This window comes from Denticeps clupeoides, chromosome 10 (assembly GCF_900700375.1).
Source record: "Denticeps clupeoides chromosome 10, fDenClu1.1, whole genome shotgun sequence".
Lineage (NCBI taxonomy): Eukaryota > Metazoa > Chordata > Actinopteri > Clupeiformes > Denticipitidae > Denticeps > Denticeps clupeoides.
The window spans coordinates 3242369-3258271 of NC_041716.1; the positions used below are offsets into that span (position 1 = coordinate 3242369).

At 45.1% G+C, this 15903-nt stretch overlaps 2 protein-coding genes across 7 annotated transcripts; both read right to left on the minus strand.

Moving 5' to 3' along the window:
* Positions 1-1727: 1727 nt before the first annotated feature.
* tspy (testis specific protein Y-linked) lies at positions 1728-6105 on the minus strand. The gene is made up of 7 exons (XM_028993825.1): positions 5084-6105; positions 4494-4571; positions 4299-4410; positions 4062-4216; positions 3813-3889; positions 3261-3412; positions 1728-3183 (listed from the first exon to the last, which is right to left on the minus strand). Exons 1-7 carry the CDS (start codon positions 5762-5764, stop codon positions 3044-3046), a joined length of 1395 nt encoding a protein of 464 aa, XP_028849658.1. The 5' UTR covers positions 5765-6105; the 3' UTR covers positions 1728-3043.
* A 233-nt stretch (positions 6106-6338) lies between these two features.
* On the minus strand, positions 6339-14401 carry foxp3a (forkhead box P3a). Of its 6 annotated transcripts, none has more exons than XM_028993934.1 (14): positions 14248-14401; positions 13175-13240; positions 10253-10362; positions 10079-10144; positions 9861-9954; positions 8817-8985; positions 8617-8715; positions 8460-8547; positions 8299-8373; positions 8074-8215; positions 7320-7396; positions 7130-7231; positions 6919-7040; positions 6339-6831 (listed from the first exon to the last, which is right to left on the minus strand). In XM_028993934.1, exons 2-14 carry the CDS (start codon positions 13233-13235, stop codon positions 6741-6743), a joined length of 1296 nt encoding a protein of 431 aa, XP_028849767.1. In that variant the 5' UTR covers positions 13236-13240; positions 14248-14401; the 3' UTR covers positions 6339-6740. The 6 variants fall into 6 exon arrangements, with proteins under 6 accessions (XP_028849767.1, XP_028849770.1, XP_028849769.1 ...); XM_028993937.1 differs by having other exon boundaries at positions 13101-13235; positions 14248-14400; XM_028993936.1 differs by having other exon boundaries at positions 13101-13240; positions 14248-14400.
* Positions 14402-15903: the final 1502 nt, after the last annotated feature.

A 15903-nucleotide genomic window follows, 5' to 3' on the forward strand; every position in this document is an offset into this window, starting at 1 on the left:
TCCTGCTCAGGGACACGATGGTAGTAAGTGGGGGTGGAACCTGGCTCGTCTGGTGAGTGTCTTACCCACTAGGCCACTCTTGTTACTCCGGCACTGCTTGACTTGTCTTTGCACTTTCTGTAGCCGGGTTTGTCTGTATCGCACACGGTCACTTTATGTCAGTATGTAACTTTGTTTAAATGTGTTCCGTGTATTCTGGATCTTAACTTTGTGGAAGGTTTATGCAATATTTCATAATTCATGCTCATAATAAGTTTCCAGGGTGCACAAATATGTCCTGACCATGAATGCCGGACAAGAGTCTTGAAGTCATATTGTTTGTGCGCCTTTGTCGTATTCGGACAATGTAAATACCTACTTTTTCTGGATCATATTTAACAGAACATAACTCATGTGCTACACAATTATTGATGATATCGCTGCATATAAATTGTACAAACACATTGATATAGGTCCAAATTTCAATATTGCAATATGGTTCGTTTTCCATATCACGCATCACTCAAGTTTGCGTTCTGCAGAGGTATCTGAGATGAAGTTTTGTTTGTAAAGCCGTGATGCATCTATTGTTCATATTAATAGCCGCATGCCTGCCTCTCTGTGCCATATTTAAAAGCAGGACAGGTCTTTGCTGGTGGAATATTTATAGCCGTGCATTAAGCACGGAATCCGGGGTTTTAAGCTCCCTGCCGCTGCACCACAGCCCTTTTGTCGGGGCCTGTCCAAAAATGCCCCGCCGCAGGCTGTTTGACTGAGCTGCCGGGTACATGTGTGTGGGTGAGATCAAACCATGACCTTTTCACCAACGTCATGGTTACAGTACGGCACCACGTTTTAATATGATTCAATTCAAAGAGTCGTATTAAATATACAATTTGAAAGTCCCTGTAATTAATCACTAATAATCAGGCTTATGATAATATCATAACATAATGTCAGAAAGAGGCTCATAATTGATGGGAAGGTGATCTGGTCATTTAAGAAAAAAATACTGACAGTATATAAAATGGAAAAATAATTTAACACAAAATTCACTGTCCATCTCGTTATTTGTGTAGGGGTTGTCTTTGGCTAAGAAAGCAAATGTAAATTAGTAGTAAATTATTTATGCATATTATTTTAATAATTTTTTATGCATGAAAAATCAATAAGTAAATAATTTATCAACAACACAATTTTACTGCAAGTGGTTATTGCAGTTCTTGGGTTGTATGCAATATGCCCGCTATTAACCACATGCAAATGAGCCGGAGCAGAGGCGGGGTTTCGTGTTTCAGCATGCTTAGAGATTGTGTTGAAGTCGAGATCCCATTAGCACAACTTTTAGCAGTTTTACTACACAGGAAGTTAAAAAAAAAGAAAAGAAAGTAGCAGATCTATTATTTCACTCAGCTTTACCAGCCCACTGGTGGAGAATTGGTCACACTTGCACCACCACCACCACCACCACACACAGAGCTTTTCCACATCTGTGGGTTCATGATGCATAGGGGTCTAGACTAAACAGACCCAAAGTGGGGGAAACAACTACTGATCTGTGTTATGTAATGCATGCCTATGATTTGGTGCCTCTCTTGGAAGACCATGATGAAATCTTCACGTCTGGTGCCACCTGCAGGGTTGTCCGTAACACTTCTGGTGTTTTCAGTGCACAACAACTTATGCAAGGTGCCATTATAAAAATTCATGTGCAAATGCCAGCATTCTTTTTGTTAAAAGATCCAATCTCAGAGGAGAACATGAACTTTTATTGCATTTTTTTTTTAACCCAAACTTACAAGTACTATAAAAAAAAAATTCCACACAAAATAAAGCTCTCTTACTTATCTTCCCGTCCTATGTCTAGATTTAAAGTTAAAAAGATGTAACCCTTAATACAAGGTTAAAAGAAAAAATTTACAGGCCATTGGCCCAGATGGAAAATATTAAAAATGCACCGTAATCCTGGTATTAGTGAAATATTTCCTATTATGAATGTACATGACTGAAAAAAGAACTGACAGATTCAGAACACACTGTTACAAAAGCCACTACACTCTTGTTTAAATACGTTGAGAGCGAATATAGTGTCACTTTGAACGGACCCAGACGGATATGACATCCTCCCGTAATGGCGCCTTGGCTCAAACATCCATTAGATCAGGAGATACAAAAACACGTCTACAGGTTTAATGCTTTTAACACAATAAGCACGTAAAAATCCGGCGGCCTTGCCATAACCTACGCTTATACCGTTTATGAGGTGTGAAGATTCGCGCATCAGATGGGGTGGGACAGTTACCTCTGTTTATATACTTCTATATATATATTTGCCATATCCCTGAGAAGTCCAGTAATTCAATAGAACTGAGTGCATTTGGAAAATATATAATTTTTTTTGGAGGGGATCACACACACACAAACACACAAAAAAAACAAAACAAAACAAAACAAAAACAGCTGCAATGCTGATAGAGGGGGGGGATGAACGGAGTACGGTACTCTCCAGCAACCAGCTGCCAATCGCGTTTTCCTTTCCCCGATAATCACACAAGCTGCCATTTTCCATCTGTTTGTGTCATAACAGTGGTCAACCGAGGAAGAAAAAGGAACTGATTCCATATTTCATCATATTCTAATTACATGTTGAACATACGTGACCAGGACGTAAGCGCTCTGGCCATTACCTGGATGGATAGTAACGATGATAAATTTGGTGCTATGAGAGTAATACTAATTTCAACGTATTCACAAAAACTCAAATTTAATTTAAAGGATGGTTTTAGCATCATTTGATTTTTAAAGAAAATGAATTCTCAATTTCTGAGAGGACTAGAAATTATCCTAAACTGAATTTTACATTATTTACTTCAAATTGAATTAAATATATATATATTTCACACTAAAAATATGACTTTTACAATTCAGGAGCATTTTTTTTATAAACATAATTCCATTCCAATCTACTTTACAGATCAGAAGCAAATCTTCTGACTGTCCCCTGAAACAGAAACGTTAACAACAGACGAGACCTGGGTAGGTTTCTGATGCATAGCAACACCGCCTAGCTCTCTTCATCCCTCTCCTCATCCACGTCGACGTTCTCTTCATCCTTCTTCTCCTCCGTTTCCTCCACGTCCAGCTCGTCCTCCTCCTTCTCCTCGCAGGAAGACTCTCCAGCCTCTGGGCCGCTGTCTTCGGAGCCTGAGGACCAACACAGCGTCTGAACGAAGATGTCCAAGCACGACTCGCCAGCTCGATCAAGGCCGTGTGGAATTTACCCGCCACGTGCACGTCCTTGTTGTCCCCCAACTCCTCATTGTCCTCGTCCTCGCCCGCCGGCCTTTCTTCTCTCTGATCAGCGTCGTCCAGATCATCGTCCGAATCAGAGATCACCACGCATTCGTCTCCGTTGCCAGAGACCTTGGGTGCACTGGGTTACAGACGGAGTCGATGTCCAGAATGTGAGACCATGCCGAGAGAGAAATATGATTAGATAATTAACCAGGTTCAGATGAATTTTTACCCATTAAACCGGATCGCATGATCTATAACTACAGTCAAATTGTAACAAACAACGAGTTTTAATCTTTCAGATTTCAGTTATTTATTTTAAAACAAAGTGAACATTTGATATCGTGTTGGTTAAAAAAAAAATTTACCCATTGCCACACCCAATCATGTACTCAATACAGATGCAACAATTTTAATAAAAAAAAATTATCAGTTAAATTGTGACATGAACTTCAGTTGATTTGATAAAAAAAAAAATATATATATATATTTATTATTATGTGTGAGAGAGAGAGAGAGAGATAGATAGATAGATATACCTGCCATTTTCTCTAGGCTCCCATAAAGGAGTCAGGTAGTATCGGAGCGGGTTTCTGTATAAATCATCCTTCAAAATCTGTATTAAGAGCAGAGATGAAGGTAAGAAAAGAGGTAAAAAAATAATCCAATAATATTCATTTATTCAGACACGTATTATGGCAGTTTAAATTTAGCAAACATTACTAAAATGACCAAAAATTGGTTAGTTTAGAAAAAAAGGTCTTGACTTTGCAGACGTGTGCGCCCACCTGAGCGATGTCATCCCGGCTGGGGTTCCTGTGGTCACCAAACCAGCTGAAGAAGCTCTTGTACACGCCGTGTTCTCTCTGCCCGGGCTCTCCACCCCCCACCAGACTCTGGCCCCGGTGCCACAGAATCGGGTTCGAGAAAGACACCGGCGAGCCTGGTGAGACAGGAAAGTCGGCTCGTCCAGCGTTTCATTTTTCTGGAAACGAGCTTCTCGCGCGACTTTGCCACCAACTCACCGCCCATTCGGAGATGGAGCTCCTTCACGATCGCGTTGTTCTGAAAGTACGGGTTGCGCTTGAAATGAAAGGCGATCCGGTAGCCGAGTTTATTGTTCTTGAACGTCTCAATCTGCACCAAGAACAGAAAGACGTGTTAGTTGCACTAAACAGTCCAACGATTCAGGGGTCGTCGGTCATGTCTTGTATGCTCACCTCCAAGTTGGTCATGTAGCTCAGAGCGTCTTCATCGTTCTCATCGATGTGAGCAGAGAGATGAGGGTGGTTCAACAACTGGGAGCACTTAGTCAAGGATTCATTATCCTCAAAACAACCTACTAGAAGGTGTTCCAGCCCACCTTAAAGGACTGAAGAGCTTGCTGACCAGGACCATGGTCTTTAATAAAAACCTGCTTGCTGACCAGGACCATGGTCTTCCAAGACAAGCTTGTTCAGTGTTTTTATCCTGGAGTGCATTTCAAACTTAACAGAACCTGACTGAGGAGGTGAACGGGAATCTATGTTTCTCTCTAAAACAGGCTCGCACCGAGAACCAGCAGTTCAATTTAACCAGACCCGACCAACCAATCAGATCCCAGATAATAACCCTTCATCCCCAGGCTGCTCCAGCAGGAACGGTGAACATGATGATCACCCCGATGGACCCACCACCCCCTTTTACATGTTCTAGTATCCACTATCCCTCCATCTCCTGATCATCTTGAGACAGGAACAGAACCGGCGCCTTCCGACACGCAGTAACGTCAGAAGTCACCGCCTCGTCCCATCTGGCAGGGGAAGGATACCGCTGTGACCCAGAAGCCCGGGATGGACTGGGTGATGGCGCCGCGCTGGTCCATGTGGGGACGCCGCTGGCGGCTCAGCCGGAGCTCCAGGCGCTGGTGGAGGCGGGCGCCCTTCTTCTCCAGCGCGTCCAGCCTCAGCTGCACCTGGGCGAGGAGGGCCACCGACTGCCGGATCTCCGGGGCCATGTTCACCGACACGATGGCGCACTCGCCCTCCTCGTTGTCGTCGTTGTCGGAGGCGAAGGACGAGTTGGGCGTCGAGGAGGAGCCGGGCAGGGAGTCCTCCTCCTCGAACAGGTCGCCCCCTCCCGCCGCGGGCAGCAGCGACGACGAGCTGTCGGCGGCGACCGCCTCGGTCTGCGGGGCGGGCTTGGCCCCGTCCGCGGAACACGTGGTCCTCTCGGCACCGCGGTCGACGCGCCGCGCCCGGGCGGCTTGCCGGGAGGAGCACGGCGCCTCCTTACCCGCGTCCCCGTCCCCCCGGGTCAGGCTGGCCAGCGCCTCCGCGGCGGCGATCGCGGCCGAGTCCGAGCGGCCCTGGGCGGGGGCGTCGGGACCCCCGGAGTCCCGCGACTCGTCGCCCGGCTTGGGGAGCTTCGAGCGCGGCGAGGCGCACTCGCCGTCCGGGCTTAAGCTCCGCTTGTTGGAGCCGGGGCGCCCGGCGCTGCTGTCCGACTGCATGCTTATTAACACACACAAAGACGACCGATTCCGATCGTAATAAATCGCGCGGTTTTTTTTTTCACGAATCGGTTCGCATCGCGCTCGGGGTCAATCGCGCGGTTTTTGTTGTGTGTGTGTTTTTTTTTCCCGCGGCCCTGTCCGGGGTCAAACTCGCGCCGCGACGCGACGATTGTGAATCACCCCAAAAACACCCGAGCCCGTCAAAATAAAATAATAAAAAAAAAAACAACCATAAACGCGTTTCGGCCAGAAAGTTCCTACGCGGCCGGAGACGCCGACGGGATCACGGCCGCCTCGAACCCGTCCTTCCGTGCGCCATTTCCGAGGCTTCTTGTATTTTTCTGTTTTTTTTTGCTGCGAAGGAGAAAAACAACGCGCCGATTGGCTGTGACCCGCGGCGCGGAAACCTCTCGGCCAATCAGAGCGAGGGCGGCGTGTTCGCGGGAGCTTTGCGCGTCAGCAGCGCGCCTTCTGTGCGCAGGACGAGATTCCGAGCGTGTTCGCGCACTCAAAAAACCCACAATATTCAGTTTTCAAACGATTAAATGTTTAATTATTGAACCGTGCATGATCGTTTAATCGAATAGGGTGTAGTTTTGTAGTTTAAATGTAAAAAAATACTTTCCACAATGTCCTTACAGTACACAGTGTGCAAACAGAGTAAAAGAATAATGACAATAACGTACTTTGCTGAAAAACACATTACTTTATAACACGCGTACTTGACTACATCCTGGCTCATCTGCACCAGACCAATATCTGATCGTTGCTGAATTAAACTAGTTTTAACATACAGTACAGGCCAAAAGTTTGGACACCTTCTTATTCAACGTGTTTTCTTTATTTTCAGGACCATTTACGTTGGTGGATTCTCACTGAAGGCATCAGAACTATGAATGAACACATGTGGAGTTATGTACTTGTGTCGGTGGGTCATTGAGCCCTGCCAACGTGTGTTGTGCGCCTGCAGCTCTCATGCATAATGGGTCTGTCCCTCAGCACTGCTTCTCTGAGGGCAAATGAGGGCAAAGGCGTACGGTGAAAACCAGTTGGCGTCGTGGTCCCTGGAATATAAAGGTGTGGTTAGTGTTTTCCGCCATGAGTTAGGGTTTCCTGTCCTGTAGAGGGCCGCCGTGCAGGTTCCGTCGTACCTGTGAAACTTCTGGCCCTTTCGCCTTAGGAACTCGGCCTCGTCCACGGTCCACACGGAGCCTTTCCCTCCCTCCACGCGCACAAAACACTTATGGAGGCTAAGGTTGTGCCGCACAGCGTTCTGCAAAGGAAGGTTTTCGTTTTGAAACAATGGGACACGGTTTTCGGTGTTTAACTACGTGTACCCCGCGGGGGCAAAATGAATCATACCTTCCAGGTGGCGGTGTTGTGTCGGAAGAAAAAGAACATCCTGGTGAACCACTGGTAGATTTCGTTCAGGGTAAGCTGTTTCTCCGAGGACTCCAGTATCGCCTTATGAACGCAAGAGATGTTTACCGAAGGAGGTTGGCGGAATTATACAAAAAAAAAAAGAAAAGCAGCGATGCACACCCGTACACACCCGTCTTATCATGGCCGCATAGGTGTACGGTGGTCTGATGTTTGTGTACTTGTAATATTCAATGCTGGGCATGATTCCTAGAGAGAGAGAGAGAGAGAGAAAAAGATCAGTGAAAATGACGTTCAAATTTTAAAAAGAAACAGGACGCTGTGCCAAAGTCACCCATTCACTTCTTCATTTTATTATTTTCTTTTACCTTTTCGAGGAACAGAAACCGGGTGAAAGTTGTAGAAGAACTGGACACAAAAAATCAGTGGAACCAGTTCTTATGGAGTAATGCTCTGTATTCATGGGGATTTAAAGTGAAGTGATTGTCACATGTGATACACAGCGCACAGTGCACACAGTGAAATTTGTCCTCTGCATTTAACCCATCACCCTGAGTGAGCAGTGGGCAGCCATGACAGGCGCCCGGGGAGCAGTGTGTGGGGACGGCGCTTTGCTCAGTGGCACGGGATTCGAACCGACAACCTTCTGATTACGGGGCCGCTTCCTTAACCGCTAGGCCACCACTGCCCCCAGATGGACTGATGGTCGGGGTCTATGTGGATTCAGGTCCACCATGCAATGCCAACTGTTGAACTGAGAGCACGTAACAGAAACTCTGTCCCTGCAACTACTGTATTTACACGTATTATTGCACAGGTTGCAATAAATGACTTTACATTTTACATTGGTCTCATTTTCCCAGCACGCTATAAGAAACATACATTTTAAAGACTGCTGTGAAATGAGCCCCCATGTGAGACCTCACCTGGTATGAAAGGTGAGGTAGGGATTTGCCAGTAGCCTTGGGCCATCGCGTCCGTAGCCCCTTCGATGGCGCCCTGGAGGCCGCCGTTCGCGCTCCTGTTCTGAAGCAAAGTCGCCGAGCCGCTGACAGACCGCTGCGGGTCCTGAAAGGAAGTCAACAGGGCCGAGGATCGCGGCGGAACGAGGCAGAATTCTCGGGCGATTCGAGCTACTGGGGATTCCGTACCTCTGCAGACGGGCCGAGGTCAAACTGGTGCAGGTGGAGCTGCATGTCGAGCAGCCGCTGCCTCTCCAGCGCGAGCTACAAAGGCCACAGTGATTCACACAAGTTTACTGACAAACTGCAGAAGAAGCCGCCCGAAGCACTGCGTGGTAAATGCGACCGACCTGCTTCTCCATGTGCTGCACGGCGTCGCCTTGCACTCTCAGCTGGGCCAGGCTTTTCTCTCCAGGGCTGTGGTTGGCGCAGAGGTGTCTGTGCACGGAGACAAATGCGTGATCTTCCAGAACATTTACATGGAGGATTGAAGAAGGCTGGTCTTACTTGTAGAAAAGCTGAAAGTCTTTGAATGCCTGGCTGCAACCAGGCCACCTGCAAAGCCCCTTGATGAACAGCGAGTTCTCCGAGGTCGACTGAAGAGGACTGTGCGGAAAGTAAAGCTTGTGTAGTGTGCATGCATGCCGCGGATCTAGATACGGCTTGTTTTGTGCACGCTTGATCTGCATTATATCGTGCTTCGTCACCTGATTCTGGGACTTTGTTCAGGGTCAACGCTGTTGTGTGGCGAATGTACAGCTGGCCTGGAGGAAAGGATGTCACTCCGGAGCGAGGTGGTCTCTGACTCGGGGGACGACGCCCTCCTTGGCTCAGTCTTGAAAACACTGGAGGAGGGCCCTCCCTGACTGGACAATACTGAGCAAAAAAAGGAGATGGTTTTGGATTTACGTTGAAAGAACAAGCTGAGATGGGAAGTTTTTACTTTTTTTTTTTACTGCAAAATAATCAATACTTTCTACTCCTTTCGATGTCAATTTAAATTGCAATTTACATTATTATACAGTTTGCCTAGTTCATCCAGAATTTCAACCTGACTGGACGGAGATTTGAAACACATATAAACACGTGAAAAAGACAAGGCCATTGTTTGATGCATCTTCTGACATTATGCAGGACAAGACAACAGCCATAAAATGAGCTTGATTGGTCCTTTACTATTATGCCTTTTCTTGTTCTATTTCTTGAGTTGAGGAAGGGTGCTTTTAAATACAGTTATCCACACTTGTTTGGTTATATTCTTGCCAATTTTGGTGTTCTCCACATAAAAGTACTTTGCAACACACTTTGCTACAGAATATATATATATATACACACACACACACACACATATATATATATATATATATGCGCAGAATATCGTTATGAAATACTAATGGGGATATAATAATGCTCTCAACTTGCAATTGATGAAATTGACTGTTGACAATACAATGTGGAATTTTGTACTATATATATATGTAGTTTATATATATAAACTGAATATATATATAAACATATAAAATATGGAAGGCAGAGAATTGTTTAAGTATCATATATTTATATGGATTTTTTTAGTTGATTCATGATGCACCGTTATATCCATAATTACTAACAATATGTCTTGGTTTTCTGAATTGTTGCAATTGTTGTACATGTTCAGCTCAACTGTGACGTTTTTCCCAGAGTTATTCTCCGAACCAAGTGGATTGGATAACAAGTGAAAGCGGCAGTATTGGATAACAGGGAAGTACCGTGTGGAAAAGACTTGTGTCCCTTGCGCAGGACTGACGGTCTGTGTTGTTTCATGTGCAGGGGCAGTTTATCCGCCACTCTGGGGCTGGTGCCCTAACATGGACAAGCAATGAAACACAATTTTCAGTTCACTTCCCATGTTACAGTTACAGTCACATGGGAAGTGGACCAATAGGGGCATGTTTCTAATGAAGCACATTAGTGTCATGGCACAAACCTGGGGAAGAAAAGATGCTGGCGCCATAGTGGAGCCTCTTGATCCATCGTCAAATGAAGAGTGCCCCTGTGGCAAGTCAAGAGAGGTCACTGACAAGATGCATGATGTGGAACATAGCGAGAAATGAGGACTCTTAGATGCCAAGTGATATATTTGAGAGGTGGAGCATCTCACCTGGTCCTCTGAGTGAACTCTGGAAAGCTTGCTTCCCTGAGTTATCTGGTGTTGGGGCTTCTGCTCGCCATCATGGCCTCTGCCAGGTTTCCCATCCACTTGTGGCATTCCTGAGGTACAAAGGACAAGTTAAGGACAAGTTCTGGAAACTACCTGAGAAGGTTCATGTATGCATTATAACGGGTTCGATAAAAGTGAAAGTGAAGTGATTGTCATTGTGAAACACTGCAGCACAGAACACGGTGACACCACGAAATGTGTCCTCTGTATTTTACCATCACCCTTAGTGAGCATGGGCAGCCATGACAGGCACCCGGGGAGCAGTGTGTGGGGACGGTGCTCTGCTCAGTGGCACCCCAGTGGCACCTTGGTTTTAACCTGGTAACCTGATTTGAACACTGGAGATGTTACAAGAAACGAGGAGATGTTAAAAGAGCATGCATGCAATTTAAAAGGTATTTTACGTGAGGAACATGAGGAGGACCTTCAAAGCAAAACCAAATGTTCCTAGACTGTGCACTATACAACACTGATGTGGGTCCTCTGCTTGTGGGCTGGGGTGCAGGTGCAGTTCGAAGCTGTGGTTAGTGTAGTGTGCCACGCCGGGATGAGCTCACAGGTGGGAGTTGAACCCCAGAGACTGGGGGACTGAACAGGTTCTGCAGGCAGAGGAACGTTCTGCAGTGGAAACTTTCAATGTCGAGTGGAAAATGTCTTGACATTTTAATTGTGAAAATGTATTTGTATAAATTGACATTTCTATTTGCAGCATTTAGCGGATACCCTTATGCGGAGTGACTTACAATCAGTAGGGGACAGTCCCCCCAAAGACACTCAAGGCGCTTTCAGACCAAAGGCATTCCATTATTTTTGATGGCTTATTACGTATTATTAAGCGGCAAGCACGGCACGTTGGGGACTGAAAGCCCCTTCAGGGTTAAAAATCTTACTTGGGGACATAATAGTAGTAAGTGGGGTTACCCACCTTACTACCCCCTCCTTCCACAGATAAATTTACAGGTTAGATCATGTCGCCTCTGTGTCCAGACTCTCAAAATCGAATAACAAATACAGGCAAATATGCAAATGCACGTCAAATGGTGGCATCGCGTCGGTGCGACGATTCTTTGTGTCAAATCTGTCAGTCATATGACCCTCATGTATCAACGTCAGCAATCGCTGGGTTCATTTTCTGCTTATCGATGCACCACAGCTTGCAACCTTATTTCCATTTGTGTTCAACAAATTTCGTGCACGTGAATATACATCCGTACGTAGAGATCATAAGATGAGAACATTCTGTGGTGTGTGTTTTGACAGCCTGTGCGTGTATTTCACATGTGACCCCATTGTCAGCTTCATCTATTAGGTGCAAGAGAGTCATCATTTATTTTGCAGCTTGACATTTAGAAACCACATCCACCCGGGGTTTTTCTCCAAAAGTGAAAAGCCTGGCACAGGAAGCTTCCAGAAAACACGGCTTGCTTTTTGGTTTTTGTGGCCGTCAAGTTCAGCGAGGGTAAACATTATTATGCTAATGCCAGCAGGCAGGAATTACCCAGGTGCCGACGTGCAGCTCGCCGCTCGCTCATATCATATGGGCTCTCTGGCATGTCAGAAAAAGATGCAATTTGTGGGAAACTGTCTGTGTCTGGCCAGTCCGGAGCATAGTCGCGAGAACTGGATCTTGTTCCTTGCTCATGGTCCTGCGGTGCATGAGGGATGAGGGAAAAAAAACCCCGACAGTCAACCTTCATCACGCCGCTTGATTTTTTTAACAGCTTCTTTTGTATTATGTAAACTGTCTCTTAATCCGGAAACGGACACACTCACGTTTAATTCAGACTGGCATAAGCAGATATTTACCGCTTTTTTTCTTGCAGAATTCCCTTTTCTGAATAATTCCAGAGTAAAAGGTTTCAGCACATCTTCCCGCTCAGCTTCAGGCCATCTTTGCATAGTTTGTTGAGTTTATTTTTTTGTTGCTCCTTTTCACCACTTTTGAACTGAGCATCCTGGAGGCAATATTGCCTGTCAGTGGCATGGAAGCGAACGTGGGGCAGAAAGAATGAGGTGTTCACTGCGTCCCACAGCCCTGCACGCACCGAGGTGAAAGAGGATCGATCTGACTCACTACTTCCATGTGGCGCAGCGACTCGCCGGCTATCACCTCATGCCTCATTGGGGTTAAATTTTGTTTCCATTTCCATCTCTATTTATTTCCTGTTTGTGTGGGCCTGCGATTGCTGGAGGAAGCTTAAGAACGTGCAGCGGCCGAGGTACCGTACTCACCAGCGCGATCAAACTCTTCATTCGAACTCAGATCTGTAGAAAGTGCCTCAGAAATTCACACGGTGTCACACGGCAGGATTGTACGCCGCCACTGGCTCATGTTACCATTTACAATTTCATATTTTACATGTTTTTTAATTCTTCACGTAAAATATGATCTTGTCACTATTTGTTACTGTGTTAGTTCTTGCACTTAGAGAATAATATTTCATTAGAACAGTTTTTGTATTATAACCTATGGTGCTATTCAGTTGCAAGTGAAAGTGTTTAACTTGTGCTTTACATTGTCAGATTAAATCAATGATAATTCTAAATGAATTATTTTACAATTTACGAAAAAATCATATACGAATCCATTTTTTTTTTATCGCCAAAGACTGCAACAGAACGCTACAGGCCTGCACACTGAAGAAAGAGACCTTTCAATGCAATTTTTTAAAATGAAATATTATTAAATACCCCACAAAAAAAAAAAAAAATCCATAACACAAATACGCATTAAACCCAGAGCGGCATAAACCCAGCGTATTAGTCATTCTGAAACAATATTACTTACAGATATATTCCAACTCTCTCTCGCCCACTGCTTTCTGTCGATCAGCTAATATTTATTAAGCGTCCAGATCTTACCAGGGCGGTGTGCACCTCCGGCGCTGCGGTGTGTATATTCTGTGCATCGGCCGGTCTGCATCTACTCTGCCATGGAGGAAAATAAAAACATCGAGGTCTTAAAGAACGATGTCAGAAAGTCCTCACCCACTCAGTTCCTCTGTTCAGCAAGGAGAACAAGCTGTGGTTCCACGTTAAAGGCAACACGAACCAAGCGACGTTTGCAAGCACGGCCTCCATGAGCAAGAGACAAAAAAAACATTTTAAATACGTTTTTAGTTTTGTGCTACTTTCTATATGAAAATAATTACTGTTAATATGATTATTGTAGTGACTATAACTACTTATGGGTTTCTTGTCTACTTCTAATTTGTGTGTGTTGCTATCATAGGAGACGCTGAATTGTAGATGTCATTGCAGAAGAATGAATTTTGTAACATATTCAGCCGTGTGCTGTCGAGATTCCCTCGCCATCGTGCGCCGCAGTACGTGACCCTTTTCTCAACCTTCCTTCGCCTTTTAAGCATGAACGAGGCGCAGCAGCAGGCTGAGACACAGAGAGCGAGAGGAAACACTGGCAATGAGCCCGAGCAGCTCGTGCTGGCGGCTCGGCAGAGGAGCAGGACGGGGCGCCCGATCGGAATCCCCGTCAGCGACGAGCGGACGGTCAAACTGGCCATTTGTAGCTGCCCTCACACGTCCTAAATGTACATTTCACGTTACGTCCACGTGCGATGAGACGCTCATTTCCAGGCCTCGATGAGTAGGCCTTCTGTCGGCCAAAGAGCCCCAAAGATCCCTGAGTAGTCGATCAATTATTCAGCAATTTTTTTAAGTTATATTGATGCATTGCGGGTCGATCTGCATGGTAATTAGTTCGTTAAACAATTTGTAAAAAAATTAGAAAAAATAATAGTCAGTTTTTGTTTTCCTGGTTAGCACAATTTTTGTGTGTCGCTTGAAACGAATTTTGTCTTTAAATTAGCTATTAAAAAAAATACCTGATTATGAAAAAAAAAATGGTTTAAACGACTCGTGCAAATCTTCTATAACATTTAGTGAAATCCAGACTGAACACAACACCCTGAACTCACCTGAATCGCTGGAGCTGCATGAGAAGTCGTAGTTACGGGGCCTTTATATGGCCTTGTCTGGGGCCGGAAAATGATTAGCTCGTCCTTTTTTCTTTTCTTTTTTTTTGTTTCATGAAGAAGAATTTAAACGGAAAGACCAATTTAGAGGATTTCCCACTGTATGTGAGCCCATGTGTGTGCGTGTGTGTGTGCGCGCATGCGCAGGTCGCCGCCATGCACGCCGCAGCCATGTAACTGTAATAAACTGTGATGAAGCTGCCGTTCATTTGGTGACACGTGAAGGTGCAGGTGTGTGTTTTTCCTTCGTATCGCCAGGACGGCAGGAGTGTGTGTTGAGTTTTTGGGTTTTTTTTTTTCCCCTCTTGAAGCTGGTTGATTTCTGTGCAGGAATATTGCGAATATTCGGTGAAACCGACTGATCAAGATGACTAACTGAAGTCTGCAGCGTTCGATGTGAACGTGCGAATGAGCTGATTCATCTGTGGCTCCTAACTCTGCGTTTTGAACTGGAGAATATCGTCGATGACACGAGGACAACAAACACAGAGGTCGCGGTGCAGGGCCGACCACAGAAATGACAGATTCATTTACTAAAACAGCAAAATTGTCAAATTCTTACACATTTTAAGTTCTTTTAAAGTTTTTGGAGCAGCTGTTGCCCCACCCACCGCCAAATAAGGGCAGGAAAGTTCTAGAGAAAGGACAGCGTGTATTATATGTATTTTACGTCTTGGAAAGTCCACATGCGGGGTACGTGACGTGACGCTGGGCCCTCGGGCACCGCAGAATCGGCGGCTTTTTACGCAGGAAAAAACAGGCTCCTGCTGTGGTTGGGAAAGGTCACTTTGCTGTGTTTGGTACAAACTGTTTGCAGAAAGCTCCTTTAGCTACAAGAGCCTCACCAGCACGTAAACTCGATTTCCTTTTCAGTCAATAATGCTCGGGTTTTTGTCTGTGGCTTTGTTTTCCGTGAGAACGTCTAAATGTCGTTCGTATTTTATTGCTTATTTTTCTACCACTTTGTGGGTCGATGGCATTCAGTGTCCTACATCATGACCAACACACACGGTGGCATGAAATTTTATTAAGAAAAACAAGTCGTGTCCATGTCATGTGATCATGCAACACGATATAAGAGAATTTGGGAATGATGACTGCAGGGATCCATAAGCCAAAAAAAAAAAAACACTGAAAGAAAAAGGAAATGCCAGTGAACAGGTTGAAAGATGTCGAAATTTACATCTCACACCGCGGTTTATTTCTACGGCTCCGTGGTGGGTTTGCAGGACACCTCTGCCTCTGCAACTCTTTCGGTCACAGCCATTTTACACCCATTCAGACGAAAGGTCAGACGCGTGACCCCGTCACTGAAACCAGACGTGTCCACGGGCTATTAATCATCTACAATTTATTCCTGTAAATCTGTAATTATGTCACTGTGTCATAATGTCATCGCTGATCTGGGTCTGTTAATCTGTTCGGTAAAATACAGGACTGATTCAGTAACTGATTCAGTGTGCATTATTTAGTATGTGTGGCGTAAAATTGTGCAAGTTCAAAAGAGAAAATAAATTCATAAAAAAAAAACATAATTACATAGTAATAACAAGTGATTATTGCTTTTGGGCTGTGCAGCTGTATTTCTGATTTAAAAGG